This window comes from Podarcis vaucheri (genome assembly GCF_965113315.1).
Source record: "Podarcis vaucheri genome assembly, chromosome: 7".
Lineage (NCBI taxonomy): Eukaryota > Metazoa > Chordata > Lepidosauria > Squamata > Lacertidae > Podarcis > Podarcis vaucheri.
Window position 1 is genome coordinate 9,735,000 of NC_138765.1, and position 23,060 is coordinate 9,758,059.

The 23,060-nt window shown below is 42.4% G+C and overlaps 1 protein-coding gene across 1 annotated transcript in view; it reads left to right on the forward strand.

The window, feature by feature from the left end:
• The window catches only part of ARHGAP35 (Rho GTPase activating protein 35), an 83,548-nt gene that overhangs the window by 15,045 nt on the left and 45,443 nt on the right, over nucleotides 1-23,060 (forward strand). The window contains exon 2 of the mRNA XM_082230946.1: nucleotides 14,591-18,485. Coding sequence (XP_082087072.1) covers nucleotides 14,649-18,485 — 3,837 coding nt within the window. The 5' untranslated portion in view covers nucleotides 14,591-14,648. The remainder of the gene's footprint in view (nucleotides 1-14,590; nucleotides 18,486-23,060) is intronic.

A 23,060-nucleotide genomic window follows, 5' to 3' on the forward strand; every position in this document is an offset into this window, starting at 1 on the left:
TATGAAATTCAGAGAGGATCACAGATCAGGTCCACTATAGGGTATATTCATCTATAGCATTGAACCCTACAAAGCTTCTAATACGTTTACATGGGCTGATAACACAGCTCTGTATTCCCCCCCTTTTTTTTACATTTCAGAAGCATTTGATATACTCCTTAGACCGTGACATTGTCAGCTTATTCAAATTTAGCGTGGTTGCATGGTAGGGAGTGCATTACAATGTGCATGTAGAGAGGCTAACCAATAAGCCACTAGAGTAGGAAGGTTTCAGATATAAATATAAATAAATATCTATTATATTTTAAATGTATTTGTGGAAGGGGGTTATTGGTTTGTTTTTGTTTTATTATGTATTTTGTGTTCTCATTTTTCATTTTTATGTTGTGAACCACTATGATCTTCGGCTGAACGGAGGTATGCTAATTACTTAAATAATTAAACACACCAGTATAGGAAAATATGTCCAGCCAGTATTTTGACTACTACAAGTAACTTGGTATGAGTAACCTATATATGAACTTTGAAATTGGGATCACTGAATATTTTTTTTTTTAAATAATAATAATTTTGCTATCTTTTTTCACATACTTCAACTCTGATAAATGTTAAATTAAATATAGGGAGTGACATTCATTGGTGCTTGCCCACTTGCACTACAGAAATCTTGACTGCTGGAGAACATCAGACTTTTACTACTAACTCTGTTAGTAGTTTTAAACTTTGGTTCACTGTCTCCTGTAAATGGTTTGATTTTGAATTCCTCTGAAATGGAACAGAAGTGAGAGCTATACGCATGAAGCACCTATTAATTTCACTGGGGTTTGTGATGGTAATGTTCCTCAGTTGATGGCCCCTTTTTCTTTAGCTGTAGTTTTGGAGGCTAAATTCTGGCTTTTAGCTGCCTAGTTATAATTGCAGAAGCCTTAAACCATTATTTTTAACAATAGCTTTACCTTTCTCTTTTGAGAATATCTTTGTCCACTGAACACATCCCTGGGAGTAGGGAAGGCAGGCTGTGATGACCTGAGATAGAGCTTGAATTCCTCCCCCCCTTTAGTTGGATTTAATGACCCAGTTAGGGAGGTGGTTTGGCTACTGTCCAAGTCTTCAACTATGTGAGCTGTTAGATGCTTCAGAGTGTTCTGATACCACGGTGATAGGGCTTTGGCAGTGCTCAAACAAGCTATAGAGTGTCTCACATTATTTGTCTAATTCTTATATGTTTGAAGTCTGCTCCCTTAAAAAATTATTTGACGTTAATAATAATCTATTTGAATAATGATGCCAGAATAAGGTCTTTACATTTTCTCTTGCAGCTTGAATATTGATGGGGAAACTAGGATTTCCCTTTGCTAGTGATGGATGTGTTTGAGTTGATAACCTCTGCTTGCTTAATTTTTCTTAATACAGAAAGCAGCAGAAGAAAGACCTTGTTCTTATAGTCCATTGAACTGCAGTGGGGCAAGGTAAATCTGTAGATGAGGAAAAAAATCTGTGTGCATTGCTTATAAATCACAGAGAGAAAGAGCATAGCTTTAGAGTTCTATATAGGGCATTATTTGAAATAAGACTGGTTAAAATGAATAGATGTTATACAGTCTTGCACTCTTAAGTTGTAAAGCACAGTGAAAAGAGTTGAGTACAGAGTGATAACGAACGAGCCTTAGAGCTTGGGGTGTGTGCAGCTGCATCTTAATTGGCATCTTGATATATACAACCTGTACGGTACAAATTCTTAACGTGCTTATTCGGTGTTACAAACAGATGTGGGAAAACCATCTTAGTAAAAATAGTTTTTTATAGATTGCAAACCAATTCATCCCACTGTTACAATGAATAAGAAAACAGGTAGAAAATATTAAACTTTATACTCTGTCTCTTTCCCTGAACTTCATACTGTTCCCAGGTTTCATACTTGTAACATCCCATAAAATATCCAACGCTTTATCTCAGGGCAGTAAGGGATAAGCAATAGTAATCTAAACGTGGGCAGTGACATCATACCAATTAGTAGCTCTTTGGCGCTGTGGGTAAAACCTCAGTGCCTAGGACTTGCTGATCAGAAGGTCGGCGGTTCGAATCCCCGCGACGGGGTGAGCTCCCGTCGTTCGGTCGCAGCTCCTGCCAACCTAGCAGTTCGAAAGCACCCCTAAGTGCAAGTAGATAAATAGGGACCGCTTTATAGCGGGAAGGTAAACGGCGTTTCTGTGTGCGGCACTGGTGCTGGCTCACCAGATGCAGCTTCGTCACGCTGGCCACGTGACCCGGAAGTGTCTTCGGACAGCGCCGGCTCCCGGCCTCTTGAGCGAGATGAGCGCGCAACCCTAGAGTCGGTCACGACTGGCCCTGACGGGCAGGGGTACCTTTTCCTTTACCTTAAATTTCATACAATTGGCTGCTAAACTAAAAAAGGAGTGTGTGCATTGGGGTGTGGAAAATAAGAGAATCCACTGAAACAGCAGACAGTGTGATGCCTTTTAACTTTGTTATAGGAATGCTTGGACTTCTTGACATCTCATAATCCATCAAGGGTTGATGATATAGGCCAGGGGTAGGAAACCTAAGGTGTAGGGGCCAGATGCAGCCCAATCGCCTTCTCAATCCGGCCCGCGGACTGTCCGGGAATCAGCGTGTTTTTGCATGAGTAGAATGTGTCCTTTTATTTAAAATGCATCTCTGGGTTATTTGTGGGACCTGCCTGGTGTTTTTACATGAGTAGAATGTGTGCTTTTATTTAAAATGCATCTCTGGGTTATTTGTGGGGCATAGATTTGTTCATTTATTTTTTTTCAAAATATAGTCCGGCCCACCACAAGGTCTGAGGGACGCTGGACCGGCCCCCGGCTGAAAAAGGTTGCTGACCCCCTGATCTAGGCAGTTTCAGTTGCACCTCTTTCAACAGACCTAAGAACTGTGAAGGCTGCCTGGTTCTTCTTAAAAGAGGGTAAATGGAGTTCACAGAGGTAGACCCTTCCATGTGTGGAAACCCCCAGTAATGGTGGGGGGAAGTAGAAATGCTGCTAGCATAGATATTTCCCTTTTTTGTCTCATTTATCACTTTTAATTAACAGCTGGCAAAGACGGGGAGCTTTGTTGCTTGAGGAACAAAGCAGTCAGACTGCATCCCATCTGCTGCTCTAGGAAACTAAAGCAGAAAGGTGAGAGAAATTGCCCCTCATTCCCTTTTAAGAACCAATCCAAGAGAGCACAGTTCTCTGGCTGGATGGGAAAGGGAAGCACAGCTCTTTTTATGTGGTAGCACAAAAAGTGGTGGAGTAGTGATGCCGTCTTTTATGAAAGATTCTGAGCAGGCCTAGAGAGAGGTTATTGCGAGAACTGGACTACTTTAAATGTGGCAAAGTTTATTTACCCATACTCCCCCCCTCCCTTTTTGTGGTGAGCAGACATTGTTTGCTCTCTATGCTGCATGGGAAATCACCTTTGAACCTGAAGGGAGTTTCCAGCACAGCCTGCGATACAGGAATATGAAGGTCTTTTGTTTCAATGCAAAATTTTAAGAACTTTACTAGCTCTTGCAGTTAGTAGCCTAGCTAGGTTTTGGATCTTTGGCCCTATAAATTACAAATGCTAATAGCCAGTTTTGCTATTGGTTTAAGACGGGGGTGGGCAACCTTCAGCCCAAAGCCCTCACTCCCTTCTGGGCAGCCTTCTGAGACCAGAGGCATAAGTGCATGGAGGAATAAATCTTAATTTTACATTTGTACAGTAGGCTTGTTCCTGCCATCCAAGCAAGCAAGAGGCACGGTCAGAGTTCAAGGACACATTCTAGCCAGGCAAAACTACTTGGGCTATGAAGCAGGGCCAGCGAGGATGTGGCCTGGGGAGACGTTTGTGGCTTGGAGAGAGATCTGAAGGCCAGTAGAGAGGCCTAGAAAGGGTGCTCCCCAACCAAAAAATGCACATAGCAGATGCACATAGCAACTCTTTATTGTCAAAGCTGACACTGAAGAGTAGTTTGTATGGCTCTGAATACCCATGCACACCAGTCTAATGTCTAGGCAGCTATTCCCAGGTCTGCACTTTGTGCCCTGTATCAGGAGGTTTTTATTACGTTTTAAGATACAGTGGTGCCTCGCAAGACGAAAAGAATCCGTTCTGTGATTCTCTTCGTCTAGTGGTTTTTTCGTCTTGCGAAGCAAGCCCATTGATGGATTAGCGCTTTTAGCGGCTTTTAGCGGCTTATCGGATCAGCTGATAAGCGGCTTAGCGGCTTAGAAAAAGGGGGGAGGAAACCCGCAGGAACTCGCAAGACATTTTCGTCTTGCGAAGCAAGCCCATAGGAAATTCGTTTTGCGAAGCACCTCCAAAACGGAAAACTCTTTCGTCTAGCGAGTTTTCCGTCTTGCGAGGCATTCGTCTTGCGGGGCACCACTGTACGTTGTAAGCCACCCAGAGTGGCTAGTGAAACCCACCTAGATGGGTGGGTTATAAATAATAAAATTATTATTATTATTATGGAGCAGTTGTAGCAACAGGGGGCCACTCCACTTCCACCAGTTATGTACCTCCCCCCTACAGGCTGTGCGCATGCAGCCAGAGACTGTGCCTGCATGCCAGCTTCCTTTGCTCATCCCTCTTCAATTCCCTACTGGTGCTGGGAGACAGTGGTGCAGGAGGAGGCAGAGGGGAACACCTGGCCCTTTGCTTGCCTGACCTTCCTCTTTTTCTGACCCATTCTGTGCTCCACCCTCCAACTGTGAAGCTTCGCCTTGCCCTGACTCTTGCCTCCTGACAAGTACAGTTCCCCACAAATCACTGCCCCCCCCCCGAGTCAGACTCCAGGCCCCCTTCTCCTGGTGCACACTCATCACTGTTCTGCCAGTCCCTGACACGTGATTTAAAATCTAGTTATTTTACTCACTCATTCTGATTTAATAACCAGTGGGGCTATTGCTAACTAATTGCTGGGATGCTGAACAAGCTATTTTCCCTTTTAAACCTCAGTTTTTATGCTGAGGTGTGTATTGGCTTTCCAGTCTCAGAACAAGCTGGTGAAGGTGTCCAGCAGATGGACTTAATTGACAAATCCCATTTTAAGATTAAACTTGGGGGGAGATAGGATTCCTATGTATCAAATACTGGATATTTTTGGAAATTCTGAGTTGTGTTTTGCATTTCCCTCTTTTATTTCATGTCTGCTTTCTAAATGATTTTAACAACAGACTTCCTCTTTATAACTAAATAGAGAAGCCCATTGTTCCTAAAAGCTGAAAGTAAGAGAGATGGTAAGACATATAACTAGTACTGTTTGTCGAGAGAAACTCTCCCTATGCTTCATTTAAAAAATACATGTGACTTTCTGGTTACAGATTTGCTTAGATGCTGTGCAACATTTTTTGTAAATCTCAAGAGGCAAAGAAACCCTTTTTCTTTACCTGTGCAGCACCCTCTGTGCCAGTTCAGGCTTAAGGGTTTTTTTAGGCACCATGGACTGCTGTCTTTCTCAATTTTCATACCCCTAGTTAGGCATATCAACAGAAATCCCTCCTGCTGTGTAGGGCCCAGAATGTTTTTCCTGGCCAAGAAGCAAAATTAAGCCTTTCTTGCTCTTATACAGGGGGTGTTTTCTGCAATATTTCAAGTGGAGATAAGAATACAGCATCTTATATATGTTTAATTTTATCTGTCCATCTATCTATCTATCTATCTATCTATCTATCTATCTATCTATCTATCTAGAAGCACTAGGCAAGCTAAAATGAGGGTGCATTTGTACAGTAGGCTGCACATGATGTATTTATAATCTGCGTGTGCATATTAATCTTTCGCCTAACATAGATTTTGTGATAGCTAATAAAAGTTGCTGCTTGAACACTGGATTCTTTGAGTACATTCTCTGTTAGCAGAAGGTTTTGGTATGCAAGTCTATTGAAGTAAACAGAAAAGAGAGAAGCTTTGCCTGTCCAGCTAGGAAGAAAAATGAGTTCTTTTAACAATAATAGTAAAAACAAAACAAAAAGCAAATGTAGCCTTTCTTTTAATTTCTTTCACATAAGTAGCAGACTTAGGTGAGATCTAAATTGTTGAGCGACAGGTTTTACTCCATACACCAGGATTTCTGAAGGTCATCCCTTTACTTCTGCAGTTCCCCATCTTTAACTTGAAAAGCCACCCCCCCAAATCAAGAGAACCTCTGGAGCAGCACTTGACGCAGCTCTAGGATTTCAGTACTTGGTAGACACAACTGTCAGCAGCATGCACAAAAATCTTTCCAGCTCAGTCTCATTTTATTGAAAGAACTGCAAGAGAATTATGCACATTCTTGAAGTGGAAGGAGGATTGTCCATCTTAATGTCCTCCCTTAGGGATGGCGGCGAGGTATGCTACTAATGTGTCATAATTGAAGTTTTACAATATGACTACTTATCTGCTTTGCTTCCAGGGGATTGTGCTAATCTTAGATGTGTCGTGTTGAAGGAATAGTGTTTTGGAAAACCACCTCTCATAGTGGGCCTTTACCCATGCAACTGATGGTGGATTTTATGTGCTGAGGAGAATGCATGCGGCTAAGCAGGACTCGAGTGTATTCATCCCAGCTAGTAGCAGTGCCTGTGTGATTTGTGCACATACTTGGTTCCTCTCCTTGTATCAGTAAATTTCCGAAGGGACCCAGAGGGTGATGCTGGGGTTGGTGTGCATGGCCTGTAAGCTCATGTACACCCTTCATCTAAGAATAGCCCATCTGTTGCCTGAGATTAAATGTTTCAGATCCAGATGGTTAAAAGCTTAAATCAGCCTTTCCAAAGATACAAATGACCCATTTCAGAGATTTTCTACACTTGAGCCACTGTGGTGCAGTGAGAAAATTTACGACTCTGTGAGGAAATCCTTTCCCCATTGTTACACATACAGTACGGGCAGTGGACTGAAGCGGCACCCCTTGCGCTGCTGTGCTTCAGGGTCATTCACCATTTGCTTTATTAAAAGTGATTTTAAACAGTGTGTAATTCTGAACACTAAAACCACACTAAGCTGGAAGTTAGCATTAAATATAAATAATGCACATGTTTGCAGCAACAAACACCCCTTAAATTAGGTTAATTTGAGGGTATGTTTTAAAGAGAGTGCTGACTTGGGCTGTGCTTAATTTTGCATAAGAAACGGTACCCAGCAAACAGGGAAGATAATTTAGTTGTGCTACTTGCAGCAGGGAAGCATTACTATACCAATAAAACATCCTAATGTGGGGCTGTATTTATTGTACCTAATGCAGGGTTAACCAGGGTTCACTCTAGTATTGTGTAGTATTCTTTGTTAACTAGCTTTCTGTTCTGAGGAGTCCTGCTTTTCCTCTTTTGCTTTTCTTCCCCCTTTTTGTTGTTTATTACACTGCATTTTCTACAACTGTGAGACAAAATCATCAAGATTTGGGTGGATGAGGGCAACATTCAGTGAGGTCTGTGGGCCAGTTCTTGGAAGTGTTGAAGGTTAAATAGTAGAGATGTAGATCATGAAAATACATTTGTTTGTCTAAAACAGGGGTCAGCAAACTTTTTCAGCAGGGGGCTGGTCCACTGTCCCTCAGACCTTTTTTGGGGGGGAGGCGGACTATTTTTTGGGGGACGAAAGAAGGAATTCCTATGCCCCACAAATAACCCAGAGATGCATTTTAAATAAAAGGACATGTAAAAAGATGCTGATTCCTGGACCGTCCGTGTGCCAGATTTAGAAGGCGATTGGGCTGGAACTGGCCCCTGGGCCTTAGTTTGCCTACCCATGATCTAAAATGTGCCCTTACTGATCAGGCAACCAATTTTATATTGATACTTCTAAAAACTGCAGGGTACCATCCCAGAAAAGACATATTCTCCTTTTCATGAAGGAATGCCTTTTCTAAGATGGTACATGTTGCCACAAACACATCAGCTAAAAAGTGTGCTTTCTCCTTACATTGATTTGAGAAATTTGATCAAATGATCGGTTAAAACTGCATATGATCCACTAAGGCTTGATCTTGAAAGCAGTACACATTAGGGATGCATGTGGCCTACGATGCAAGCCTTTCTTTTCTCCACTAAAATGAAGAGAAGGGCTGATAACAGGCTATGGAACTGTATATACTGGGTTCTAAGTACAGTGGTACCTCAGGTTACATACGCTTCAGGTTACAGACTCTGCTAACCCAGAAACAGTGCTTCAGGTTAAGAACTTTGCTTCAGGATAAGAACAGAAATCGGGTTCCAGCAGCGCGGCAGCAGCGGGAGGCCCCATTAGCTAAAGTGGTGCTTCAGGTTAAGAACAGTTTCAGGTTAAGTACGAACCTCCGGAATGAATTAAGTACTTAACCCGAGGTACCACTGTATATGCATGGATTTCACACTCTACTGAATTGGCATTTTTTAATTTAATATTTCTCTCATAACTTTATCTGGAGCTGCTCGCTTGTCTGGTAGGGAAATTATTTACTAGACAATTAATAGAAAATTGAAAAGTGTCTGTTTTGCTGATTGAGAGAACAGCAAGAATGGCAACACAGAGAAAAGCATTGAGATTGTGGAGCAGGAGGAGTCAGTATGGAGCTGGTTGTATGGCTGTTATATGTTGCGACTCCTATCTTTATCACTTGTAATGTCTTTTGTTCCTAGTTTTAAAACTTTACTTGGTAGGAAATTTGCAGGCACAGTCTTATATGTTTATAGTTTCACTCTTCGAAACATAGCAGTTCAAGTCCAGTTAAAAGAAGAGCCAGTATTGCGATACCCCAAGCCACAGGGCTTCATTAAGTACAGTGGTACCTTGCGTTAAGTACTTAATTCATTCTGGAGGTCCGTTCTTAACCTGAAACTGTTCTTAACCTGAAGCACCACTTTAGCTAATGGGGCCTCCTGCTGCTGCTGCACCGCCGAAGCACAATTTCTGTTCTCATCCTGAAGCAAAGTTCTTAAACCCGAGGTACTATTTCTGGCTTAGCGGAGTCTGTAACCTGAAGCGTCTGTAACCTGAAGTGTATGTAACCCGAGGTACCACTGTACAACATATTTTAGCAAATGCTCATCACCCATAGGTAAAGGTAAAGGGACCCCTGACCATTAGGTCCAGCCGCGACCGACTCTGGGGTTGCGGTGCTCATCTCGCTTTACTGGCTGAGGGAGCCGGTGTACAGCTTCCGGGTCGTGTGGCCAGCATGACTAAGCCGCTTCTGGCGAACCAGAGCAGCGCACGGAAACGCCGTTTACCTTCCCGCTGGAGCAGTACCTATTTATCTACTTGCACTTTGATGTGCTTTCGAACTGCTAGGTTGGCAGGAGCAGGGACCGAGCAACGGGAGCTCACCCCGTAGCGGGGATTCGAACCGCCGACCTTCTGATTTGCAAGTCCTAGGCTCTGTGGGTGACTAAAGTTTCAGTGGTGGTGAAGTTCAGTGTGTAACAATGTTTTTTTTTTTTTTAAAGTTGTACTTAACAAGGATTGTTTACCTGGCCAGTTTCCAAATTGGAGATACTGCTTGTTCATTTGTATCATCAATTTGTTGCACGTGTCATTTTGCTGTTCTGTTGAATGAAAAGCCTCCCACAGGTTTTCTAGTGCTGAGACAGCCCCCTGCTGCCTTTCTCCTCAGGCACTTGGGCATGCCACTTTGCGGGTTTGTTTTGGTATCCTCCTGCTCTCTTTCCAACACCAGCCGTCTCAGTCTTTTCCTACTCTGGCTCTTAATGTTTTCCATTATGGTTTGCTTGCTTTCAACGCATCCCAGGAGTTGGAACTTACTAGTATTTGATGCCTAGTATGGAGAAGACTGTTCTTAGTTTATCTTTGGACTTTTCCATGCAATATTAGCTGGATTTGCTGCCATGTGTCTTCTCCATATTTTGCCTGGTGACAGATCGGTTTCTGCTTTTATGTGAGCATTTCCCCCTACCTGTAGTGTGTTGCAGGACACATGATTTCTACTATATTCCAATCTCATCTGTGTTGGCTATGAGGACCAGCTTCCATAAGTGGCCTAGTTGTGCATCTGTGCAGGCAGCCCACTGAGCTTGCTCTTCAGCTTGCTTCCTACTTCTGACTCTGACCCAGGCACCAGTGGTGGTGAGAATGATTAGCCCTAAAAGCCACTGTCTGCTTGCTCATTGGCTTTCTGCGTAGCAAGCAAACAGGTGGTAGTAATTATGAGAAAGAGAAGCATCAGAAACAAGATTTGAGAATAAGAGTAGGGTTGCAAGATGCTGGGTTTGGTTTCATAGACTTAAAGGGATCTTAGAGGTCATCCAGTCCAACCCCTAATCGGTGCATACAGAATGCAACTACAGCACCCCTAACTGCGCATCATTCCCTTCTCCAGTCTAAAAACGCCCAGTTTCTAGATTCCTTACCATCCTGATCATCAACCTTGGACACACTTCAGTTCAATGTTCTTCTTAATGTGTCAATGTTCTTCTTAATGTGTGGCACACAGAACTGAGCAGCAGCAAGGAGGTGCCATTTTACACAGAAGTGCCAGGATTTATCTGTTCGTTTCATTCAAGAATCTCTTCCCATAAAATATCCTAGAGCAACTTGACAATAAGTATCAACAATAAAACATTTATAAATAGAATTTGAAGTACAATACAGACTGGAATAAAAATGTCCATGTAAAAGGCTTGTTGGTTAAGGAATATTTATATGTGTATATTTACATTGAGGAGAAAGCTGCTGATCAATCCTCTGTCATTATCTTTCTTGGACTGCAGCATGAAAGGGAAATAGATAATCAGTCTTATAGTCAGGGTACTACACTGTACACCAGTAGGATCTGATTATAAGGCCCCAAACCCCTTATGCTGACCCTGTGATAGATGTTGTCCTGTGTGAGGTAATGTGTATAATCAAGAATGTTGACTGTGAATCTTTTAAGTTCAAATTTGAGGTGCCAAGCCCTGAAAGTTGCATGCAAAAAACTATTCTCGGTCTGAGCGCCATTGGCTGTAGCGATGCCTTTAACTGCTAAAACTAGTTTACTATGAAAATTCTAGTAGAATTATGTTCTTTCAGGGTTGAGAATCTTGTTGCCCATTACTTTATATGTGAGAAAAGCCCAGCCCAAAACATTCCAGCTGCACCAGCTGCACTGAATGGACTTGGACTTAGTAGAAAATCTTTGATTTATAACTGTAAAATGAAGATAAAATATCCAGTTGGCTGTAGATTCAGAGCAGCCCTCAGTTTATAGTACGTGTCAACTTCCTCTATCCCACTTTTTTTGTAGTAGTCCAAATACTTAATCTGGTGACTCAGCTATTTTTTTTAACTACCTCTTAGAAAAGTTGAATGCACTTAAGATCAAATGTTCTAGGTTTCCTTTTCTAACTCAAGCGTACAATAGCATTTTCAAACGTACAGCAGCCTTTTGTCTTGTGTAATTCATTCCAACTGAAGAACTAGTTAAACTACATTATTCAGCCATCAAAGCAAAGGATAATGTATACTGGCTGCGGATTCAAAGTCCACATTCTCTAAAAACAGGCATGTTGTAACTATGAAAGCAAGCAATGCCATTTGAATGCCTCCCCCCAAGTTTTAAACGATAGTGTCAGTTTTAACATGTCACTAAAGCAGTATGATTGAGACTGCTGATTGTTTCGTAATTTAATTTAATAATTTAAATTTTGTTTCATTTTTTAATAAGAGTATTTTTAGGGTGCCTTGTAGGGATTAAGCCTCCCAAGGTGGATTATGTAACAGTATTTTAAATATTTTTAAATCACTAAGCAAATATTAAAACAGTTCTGGGAAGAAAAGAGCCACTTAAAAGCAAGTAGTTATGATACCACAGTAATATTACTTAAGAATTTACTTGGGTCTTTTCACATTTTTAACTGGTTGTTATCCTATTAGACTGAGCCTGTGAGTTCAGGGAGTTCAGTTCATCCTCCTGATGAATGGAATCATCAGCTGTTAATCTGGTACCATTCTTTACATTAAAAAACACACAGCTTTTCTTGCTGTTCTCCAGGACAGAACTTTCTCACTCTCATTGTTGGTGATGGACTATTTCAACGGAGTTTTGTAGCGAGGTGGCAAAGAGAGTTTATAGTTTGCGGATATGCGGCTAGTACCCACAGACCACACGGTGTGGCAGTTAATAGATAGTTAGGATGATTTCTCATTCATTGTGATTAGTGCTTGGTGAGTAACCGCTGCCAGATAAACTGCAGAAAGTAGAAACACAGTTGTCCATCTAAACCTTTATTGGCATAACCTTTTGCCTGATGGGTAAGAGTTGCTCTCCTTTTCTAAACTAGCTTATCTGCTCAGCTTTCCTTGCGAATTTCTTGTTTCAGGAAATCTGGAAGTGGTCTTGCCTCATGTTCCCATACGTGTCCTGTGTCTAGAGCATGCACCCCTAAACTTGGCCCCCCAGCTGTTTTGGGACCACAGCTCCCATCATCCCTAGCTGACAGGGCCAGTGGTCAGGGATGATGGGAATTGTAGTCACAGAACAGCTGGAGGGCCGAGTTTGGAGATGCCTGGTCTAGAGTATTTGAAATCACCCCAAACAAGAGATACCTAGATGCACTGATAAATCTGGGCTGAGTAATGCAAGAATTTTTCTCCCTCAAGGAAACTTTTGGAGCACTTTGGGAATATTGCCAGCTGGATTTTGCAGTAGGTAGCAATTGCCAAAATTCAAGTGTTGCTAAAACCCCCATATTGTCATAGTGGAAAATATTAAACTGTAAAACTAATCACATTACTGTTCATGACTGGGGACTTCCAACATTTTTAAAAGTAACCAAACCTCAATATTCTAACGCAGGTAATGAGCAATTGTGGTCCATTGCAAGGAATGTTGGGTTTGGGAGGCTTCAGTTAAAAGTCCTCTTGTGTTTTACTGGCCTTGGCCCAATAAGTTCCTCATGGATGCAGTGGCCATTTACTTTAGTTAATTTGAAGATGATCAAGAAAAACTATTAAGGCAACTTACACACTTAAAATACTATTTTTTTAATTCCACGTGTCTCAAGGCAGCATACAAAGCCCATATATGTACATTTGCTGGGGGCGGGGGAGCCCCTGAAATGTGACAGTGACAGAATATATTGTTCATTAGAATGCTCACTTTGTTCACAGCTACATCGATTTCTGTTTTGTCAATTGCTATGGTGCTTTGGATACTGCCTAGAACAAGTGTTCTGACTGCACCAGTCGAGCTTTGGTACATAGTTCACATTTTTAAGCTTCTCCTAATAACATGAACAAATTCAAACAACAAAGTGATAGTCCTCTTGCAAGGGCTTACTGACCTTGAGCAATATGAGTAGATGCCAGGGAAAGCTTCAATTGTCAATTTCTGCCTGTCAAAAAACCATTTAAAAACACAGGACTTTTGCCAAGAGAAGGTGACTTCAATATTATATGGGATAATTGTCCACACAGCTCCTATCTTGTGTCTCCATGGTCCCCCCTTCTGTCCCTCATTCTGCTATCACTTCTTTGTGGCCCCCAATGCATTCCCGTCCCCCAACTGGCAGAAGCAATGAGAGACAAGCAATGGACTTATAGTACAAGGCTTATCTCAAATGCCGCCCTCCATGATGCTTCCCCTGCGTTAAAACAGGGCTGCATTGTAGAGGCTGTGGGTGGGGTTTTCTTCTTGCTTCGTACCATGAAGAAAAAAAATTCCTGGAAGGGTCAATAGAGCTACTTCCTAAAAGCTGTATGCAAGTCTTTTTCCTTTCCGTCCTTCCTAAAATCAAGAGAACTGCACAAGCAGCTTTTGGGGTATTGCATTGTTGGGTCTTCCAAGTGCTTCCTCTTTCTTCCTGGTGCGAAGCAAGAAGGGCAGCATTCCTGCCTATAGAGACAGTGCCTTGGAAGCTGTTTGTAATACAGTGGTGCCTCGCAAGACGAAAAATAATCCGTTCCACGAATCTCTTCGTCTAGCAGTTTTTTCGTCTTGCGAAGCAACCCTATTAGCGGATTAGCGCTATTAGCGGTTTAGCGGCTATTAAAGGCTTAGCGGATTAGCGGCTAAAAGGCTATTAGCGGCTTAGCGGCTTAGAAAAAGGGGGGGAGCGAAAAAAATCGCAAGACTCGCAAGACGTTTTCGTCTTGCGAAGCAAGCCCATAGGGAAATTCGTCTTGCGAAGCGCATCGAAAAATGGAAAACCCTTTCGTCTAGCGGGTTTTTCGTCTTGCGAGGCATTCGTCTTGCGGGGCACCACTGTATAGATTACTTATTAGCATTACTGTACTAGCATTCAGGTTTGCACCCCATAACACTGGACCCATTTCCTTTTCAGGAAAGAAAGGGGAAGAGGAAAAATGCCTGTGGAACCAACTGCCCCCCCCCTTTATGCTGCTTTTAAAATGAGAAAGGATATTAGGGCTGTAAAGACGGTTGTAGAAGGGGTGTTCTTTACTTGTTTCCTGGTAGTGTGTGTGAGAGAGAATTCCAGGAGCAATTTTCAGAACCCAGCCTCAAAGTCAGTTTCTACTTTAATATTTGTCTTCGTTATACATTTAAAGCGTAACTTGTCTTTTTATCATTTTATCTCATGTTTCTGCTAAAGATCTTTCTTAAAACCATGCTAGTGCTATCCCTTTAATCATCCTAAGACTGTGTTTGTTTTCTTTTCTCTAGGGGGGAATGCTGTCTATCCAGTGCTGAGGATCAGTGACAACTGAGCTGCTGATGGCGCATGCAGCAGGGAAATAGCCACCTTCACTGTCCTGGAGATGATTCACCTGGATCGCCAACAGCCACCCAGTCATTTTTGATATTGCATGGGAGTGCGGCAGACTCTAATACTCTAGGAAGAAGCCGAGTGTGGCAGGATGTTTGGATGATGATGATGGCAAGGAAGCAAGATGTTCGCATTCCCACCTACAACATCAGTGTGGTGGGGTTGTCTGGGACAGAAAAAGAGAAGGGGCAGTGTGGCATTGGGAAGTCTTGCCTGTGCAATCGGTTTGTACGGCCCAGGGCAGATGACTTCCATTTGGACCACACTTCGGTTCTCAGCACCAGTGACTTTGGAGGAAGGGTGGTTAACAATGACCACTTCTTGTACTGGGGGGAAGTTGTGCGTTCTTTGGAGGACTGTGTGGAATGTAAAATGCATATTGTGGAGCAGACTGAGTTTATTGATGACCAGACTTTTCAGCCCCACCGCAGCACAGCCCTGCAGCCCTACATCAAAAGGGCGGCTGCGACAAAACTCGCATCAGCTGAAAAGCTCATGTACTTTTGCACTGATCAGCTTGGGCTGGAGCAAGACTTTGAACAGAAGCAGATGCCAGATGGGAAGCTGCTGGTGGACGGCTTTCTCCTCTGCATCGACGTCAGCAGGGGTATGAACAGGAACTTTGACGATCAGCTCAAGTTTGTTTCAAACCTGTACAATCAACTCACGAAAACTAAAAAGCCCACTGTGGTGGTTCTGACCAAGTGTGACGAAGGAGTGGAGCGGTACATTAGAGATGCGCACACTTTTGCCTTAAGCAAAAAGAACCTCCAGGTGGTGGAGACGTCTGCCAGATCCAATGTGAACGTTGACTTGGCTTTCAGCACTTTAGTGCAGCTGATCGACAAAAGCAGGGGCAAAACTAAAATTATCCCTTACTTTGAGGCTTTGAAGCAGCAGAGCCAGCAGATTGCTGCTGCTAAAGATAAGTACGAGTGGCTGGTGAGCCGCATAGTCAAAAACCACAATGAGACTTGGTTGAATGTCTCACGGAAGATGCAGTCCTCCCCTGAGTATCAGGATTATGTGTATCTGGAAGGGACGCAGAAAGCCAAGAAGCTCTTCCTGCAACACATTCATCGCCTCAAACAAGAACATATAGAGCGCAGGAGGAAGATGTACCTTGCCTCATTGCCCCTTGCTTTTGATGCCCTTGTTCCAGACCTGGATGAAATAAACCACTTGAGCTGCATAAAAATGGAGAAGCTGCTGGAGACAAAACCAGACTTCTTAAAGTGGTTTGTTGTTCTTGAAGAGACCCCCTGGGATGCCACCAGCCATATAGATAACATGGAGAATGAGCGCATCCCATTTGACCTGATGGAGACCCTGCCTGCTCAGCAGCTCTATGAGGCCCACTTAGAGAAGTTGAGGAACGAGAGGAAAAGGGCAGAAATGAGAAGGTCTTTCAAAGAGAATTTGGAGACTTCCCCTTTCATAACACCAGGAAAACCTTGGGAAGAAGCTCGCAGTTTCATCATGAACGAGGATTTTTATATGTGGCTTGAGGAGTCTGTCTACATGGATATTTACAGTAGACATCAAAAGCAAATTATAGAGAGGGCCAAGGAAGAATTTCAGGAACTGCTTTTAGAGTACTCAGAACTGTTCTATGAACTGGAGCTTGATGCCAAACCAAGCAAGGAGAAAATGGGTGTCATCCAGGATGTTTTGGGTGAAGAGCAGAGATTTAAAGCACTACAAAAGCTGCAAGCTGAGCGAGACGCCCTGATCTTGAAACACATTCATTTTGTTTACCACCCAACAAAGGAAACCTGTCCCAGCTGTCCAGCTTGCATAGATGCTAAAATCGAGCACTTGATAAGTTCTAGGTTTATCAGGCCATCTGATCGCAATCAGAAAAACTTGCTTTCAGATTCCAATATAGATAGAATCAATCTAGTCATTCTTGGTAAAGATGGACTTGCACGTGAGCTAGCAAATGAGATTCGAGCTCTTTGCACAAATGATGACAAGTATGTGATAGATGGGAAGATGTATGAGCTCTCCTTGAGACCTATAGAGGGTAATGTCAGACTTCCTGTTAATTCTTTCCAGACACCAACATTTCAGCCGCATGGTTGCCTCTGCCTTTATAACTCTAAGGAATCTCTGTCTTACGTTGTTGAAAGTATTGAAAAGAGCAGAGAGTCAACCCTTGGCCGAAGGGACAACCACTTAGTTCATCTTCCTCTGACTCTGATTCTGGTCAACAAGAGAGGAGATACCAGTGGAGAAACACTACACAGTTTAATACAGCAAGGACAGCAGATTGCCAGTAAGCTACAATGCGTCTTCCTCGACCCTGCTTCTACTGGCATTGGATATGGGCGTAATATTAATGAAAAGCAGATCAGTCAAGTTCTGAAAGGCTTGCTGGACTCAAAGCGAAACTTAAATCTCATGAGCTCAACAGCAAGCATTAAAGATCTGGCCGATATCGACCTTCGGATTGTCATGTGCTTGTTGTGCGGAGATCCTTTTAATGCAGATGATATTATTCTACCTATTCTTCAGTCCCAAACCTGTAGGCCTTCCCAGTGTGGAAGCAGCAATTCTGTCTTACTTGAATATCCCATAGGACCACACAAGAGGCGTATAGAACTCTCCTTGCTTTCATACCATTCCTCTTTTAGCATTAGGAAAAGCTGGTTGGTCCATGGCTACATTTTGTTTTATTCAGCTAAACGCAAAGCATCTTTGGCTATGTTACGTGCCTTTCTTTGTGAAGTGCAGGACATTATCCCTGTTCAGATAGTGGCACTCACTGATGGCTCAATAGATGTTCTAGACAATGATTTAAGCAGAGAACAGTTAACCGAGGGAGAAGAAATTGCCCAGGATATAGATGGAAAGTTTACAACCATACCTTGTAGTCAACCTCAACATAAACTAGAGATTTTTCATCTGTTTTTCAAAGATGTGGTGGAGAGAAAAAACATCATTGAAGCTACCCACATGTACGATAATGCTGCCGAAGCGTGCAGCACCACAGAAGAAGTGTTCAATTCACCCCGGGCTGGCTCGCCTCTCTGTAATTCAAACCTTCATGATTCAGAAGAAGATATTGAGCCTCCGACCTACAGCCCTTTCAGAGATGACACATCCATGCCCACTTTGTCCAAAGATCTTTCTAAACTTTCCATGGAGTTGGAGGGGAATGATGGTCTTTCTGTCTTTTCTGCTATGAGCACTTTTGAAAGCAAATTGAACAACAAAGTACCTCCGCCAGTGAAACCAAAGCCCCCTGTCCACTTTGATATTAAGGGGGACCTCTCCTATTTGGATCAAGGGCATCGGGATGCACAGAGGAAGTCCATGTCTTCGACCACGTGGCCACCTACAGATGGCTTTGACCCTTCCGATTATGCGGAACCCATGGATGCAGTAGTCAAACCAAGGAACGAGGAGGAAAATATCTACTCTGTGCCTCACGACAGCACCCAGGGCAAAATCATCACCATTCGTAACATTAACAAAACCCAGTCCAATGGCAGCGGCAATGGGTCGGACAGTGAAATGGACACAAGCTCCTTAGAACGAGGCCGGAAGGTGTCCATCATTAGTAAACCAGTGTTGTATCGGACAAGATGCACGAGGCTTGGGAGATTTGCCAGTTATAGGACCAGTTTCAGTGTAGGGAGTGATGATGAATTGGGGCCAATTAGGAAGAAAGAAGAAGACCACACTTCCCAAGGATATAAGGGAGATAACGCTGTCATTCCATATGAGACGACTGATGAAGATCCTAGGAAAAGAAACATCTTACGTAGCTTGAGGAGGACAACAAAGGTAACTTAATACTTTCAACGTGTTTTTAATTTTAATTTTCAAGGGTTTTTACTAAGATAATCAGAGTTATGATATGAGTGCAAACATTCAAATTGTATGAAATATGAACAGCTCTCTTACCTATTCAGCAGTCTGTATATGAGAGAAAATTGTAAAGGATGCCATCAAATTCTTTCCAGAGTTTATTTGGAAACTGAAAACAAATGTGCATTTTCCTTTTCCTTCTTTTTTTTTTTGGGGGGGGGGAATATTTTCTGATGACCTTTCCTGATCAAGATGATAGATTAGATGTGTCTGCTTTATAAGGGTGGAAAATGTGTTGTAATGAAAGGTTATAAATTGTTTCCCCCTTTACATTCCGTTTTTCATTTTCAAGTCCAGCTTCTAAAAGCAAATTGGGAACAAGTAGCAGCTGATTCATTCTTATGGAGTAGAGAATTTTGAAGAACATTTGTCTGGCATGCAGTGTGAAGCTTGTGTTTAAACTTACTATTTGGGAGCTTCATTGTTGTTCTAAAATGGAATGACTTGAAATATCCCATCCAGAATGTGCAGAGAAGCCAGTCAAACAGCAGCTTGTAATCTTGTAAATAGGATATGTGGAAAGCTATTTTTCATGTAAGATTTATCTCTTCGTTTCAAACTTTTCTTTCACTGAGTTATTTTCTTAATTTGGGTTTTTTCCATTGCAACACAAACAGCTACTGAACAGAAGTAGGTTCATTTCTTTTATGCAAAGACTTTTGTCTCTTTAAACAATGTCGTGACTGCTTTGCAAAACAGTGGTGATTTCATACTTGCAGCAGCTGTCCTCTTGCCAGCAGGGTATACTTCTCTTCATTGGCATTAGAGCCCTGTTCCTGGAAGAGGGGAAAAAACACAAAGGCAGACTGAACTGGTAAAACCCCTTTTGAGGAAGCTTCAGTAGTAGCTTGGAGCTTTCTTTTTCTTGCAGGTTTTTTATATATTGATATATATTTTGCTTCAGAATTCTGTAATGGCATAATACAGTGGAAGCTGGAAATATAAAAAGTTAAAAGCCTAATTTCCTCTTCCTGAATCCCATGACGGTTTTCTGCAATCTCCCAGTAGGAAAGCAAATGTTAATAAGAAAGAATATGAATGCCGTTAACTCTTCTGTTCTGGTGTAGACTGTGTGTGCATACCACAGCACCTATTTGAACTCCCAGTAAAGAGAGAGTAGACTTGGACGTGCAAAGGAGAGTGGAGGTCAGCCCTCTAAGCATTTTCATGAAGGTGTAGAAGCAATATCTAGAAGTGTTAGCTTACCCCTCAGAACACAACCAAAAACTGTGACTGGAATGCATTCAAAGGCCGAGGGGAAAGGCTTGGGAGGTGCTAACCTACTGCATAGCCAGCAGAGGGAGCACAAGTTAACTGCCAGGCATAACTTCCAAAGCTCAAAAGCTGATGCAAGAACAGTAAATTGAAAGCTTTTGTGAATTTCAAGCCTTGTTGGCAGTACAGAGAGAGCATCTCAAATACTTGCTTAATAGAAAAAAAGACAAATATGAGGAGAGCTGTACTTTTAGGGAATAAATAATGGCGTGGAGTGGGCTCTTGGTGGCACCTCACTTTTTAAATATCATATTCGTTCAAGTTAGGAGTGTTAATATTTGAGCTCTTAAGGAAGGTGTCATCAGGCAACTTTCTCCATGGGTCTTAAAACATGAGGCTCTTCAGTGTTTGCATGCTCTGAAAAGCAGCCTTGTTTAAGCAGCAGCACCTACTCACCCGTCAGCTAGGAAAGCCTGGAAGTCAGCACAGACATGCTTTCTCCTCACCCGGAGTGGTTTGTAGCTTCAGCGACACTGACAACTATGCAGATCTGCAAGTGGTAATCACAATAAGTTTAATGCTAAGTTTGATAACCAAATAAGATTGGTACAGGCATACAGTACTTTAAAAAATATTTTTTTTAAAAAATAATGGTTATTCCTTCTCAATGTGTTGTGAATCGCCCTGAGATGTGCGGATGAATGGCGTTATACAAATTTAATTAATAATAATAATAATAAAAGCCAGCATGTCAAGCAGTGTTAGAAACTGAGATACGAAAGCTAGGAACTAAATGGCACCTTAAACCTAGGTTTTGGGCGCAGCAACAGAATGTCTAGATGCACTGTTTTATAACAAGCAGTGCTGAAAATGAATGAGCTGCAGCTAAAATATTATGTTCATTTTTCGCATGGTCTAGTCCTTCCCCTGCCCACCGCCCCAGTATTCTTAAGAGGGTCTCTTCTCCAGTCTTCAGAGAGTAGCTGGAAGTGGGGAGGGAGAAAAAAGCCCTCTTTTCCTTCCACTCTGCAGTTTTAATCTGAAATCTTAGGCACAGTACTGCGCCCAGAGCTCAGAAACTGTTTGTATTAATGAAATTCCCTGTCACAAAATGCACTTGGAACAACGGGAGTTTTGAGCACTGGTGTTCTGCATTTCCCTCCCTCCAAATTCTCTATCTCAGTTGGTACTTAACTTAAAATTCTCCCCCATCTTGCTTTGCTGGGAGCCTGGTCCAAAGCATACGCAGCAACAGTTGCTTTTTATAACAGAAAAAGATGCTGAAAGATCTATTCACAGAGCTCCCATCTCATGTGTAGTTTGACTCTCCATCTTCTGCCTCAGTGTCGCATGTATTTTCACTGTTAGTCTAGAAAGTGACTTAAATTTAGCAGACATCTTCTGAGTACATTTTTGTCTTCGAAGAGCAATCTGTAGAGCTTAGGCTCCAAATTCTGCAGATTATTTTCTTAACATCTCATCAGATAGTACAGCTTGCTCCAGGGCAGATTATATTACTTGTACTTCTTCAAATGTGTTGGAACAGCAGCTTTCTTTCCTGGAATCTTAGATTGTCCTAATGGGGCAAAATGTTTGTCAGGAGTGCAGAACCTTTTCTGGCTCCCTACCCTTAAAGGGGAAAATTTACAGATGGGCAGGGCTGCTTACCTGTCAATCACCTGATGTTATTATAGTGATGTTGGGTGATGTTGCAGTTGGAAGTCCCAAGTGTTGGGGCTTCAAAGTGCAGCTCAGGACTGCTTGAGAGCTCTTTTGCAAACAGTCCCGGTTTGCAAACCAGAGGTTTAAAGAGCAGTGCAGGTCTGTTTGCAAAACTGTTTCTGAACAACTTTTTGCTACGTTTCCCTGTTTCCAGCAGGGGAACAAACACATGCCGCCAAACAGCAGGATTGAACTCTTTGCTCACTAGTTGCTGAGCAGAGGGTTCAATCTTAATGGCAGCAAGGATCTGGTTTGCCCAATATGTTCCCAGCAAGGATTGAATACTACCCTCCTGCCCATCAGATAATGGCACCCAGTGACATTAGCTGATGAACAAGTGGGGATTGTTTAAGGAAAATTGCCTTGTAGGCCAACTTGGACCCCTTATGATCATGAGTCATTTGTGGGCTGGAGGTTCCTCATCTCTGGAGTAAGTACATGTTCATAAACTCTTGGAAGGGATATGTTGATAGAGATGATGGCAATGTTTCAGATTGTAAGCTTGGTCTGTTTTCTGGCTTAATTTATTCCTCAAGCTTTGTACATTTATCAGTGATGCATTGCATCCTTAACAGCTCAGCTGTGTTCTGTTGATATCTTTACACTTTCCCTCCCCAAAAATCATTGTCTATATTTGCACTAGGCAGTGTTATAATCTTACTATAACACTGTCCTTGCTACATGGGTAGATTCTTTAATAATAACAATAATCATAATCATAATAATTCATTAATTAATTTATACTCCACCCATCTGGCTGAGTTTCCCCAGCCACTCTGGGCAGCTTCCAATCGAGTATTAAAAACAATACAGCATTAAATATTAAAAACTTCCCTAAACAGGGCTGCCTTCAGATGTCTTTTAAAGATAGGATAGCTGCTTATTTCCTTCACATCTGAAGGGAGGGTGTTCCACAGGGTGGGCGCCACTACCGAGAAGGCCCTCTGCCTGGTTCCCTGTAACCTCACTTCTCGCAATGAGGGAACCACCAGAAGGCCCTCAGTGCTGGATCTCAGTGTCTGGGCTGAGCGATGGGGGTGGAGACGCACTTTCAGGTATACTGAACCAAGGCCGTTTAGGGCTTTAAAGGTCAGCACCAATACTTTGAATTGTGCTCAGAAACGTACTGGGAGCCAATGTAGATCCTTTAGGACTGGCATTGAATGGTCCCAGCAGCTGCTCCCGGTCACCAGTCTAGCTGCCGCATTCTGGATTAATTGCAGTTTCCAGGTCACCTTCAAAGGTAGCCCCACATAGAGCACATTGCAGTAGTCCAAATGCTCTATTGCCTCCATCAGGTCCCTGTATCACGGATTTCTTCTTGTTTCAATCACATTGATTTTTTAAAAAGTTTTTTTAGTAATAAATCTCTTCCCCTTTCTATCTGCATTCTTAGGCTGCAAGTTTAGTAGCTGACTCAGCATATGTCTTAAGCCAGTTGTGTACAGAGGCAGTAACTTAATTTTATCTAGATTTCTCTGTTAATGGCAACAAAATAATACTGCATTTTTACAATGAACTATAAACTGCTTAGTCAAGTAGGTCAATCGGACT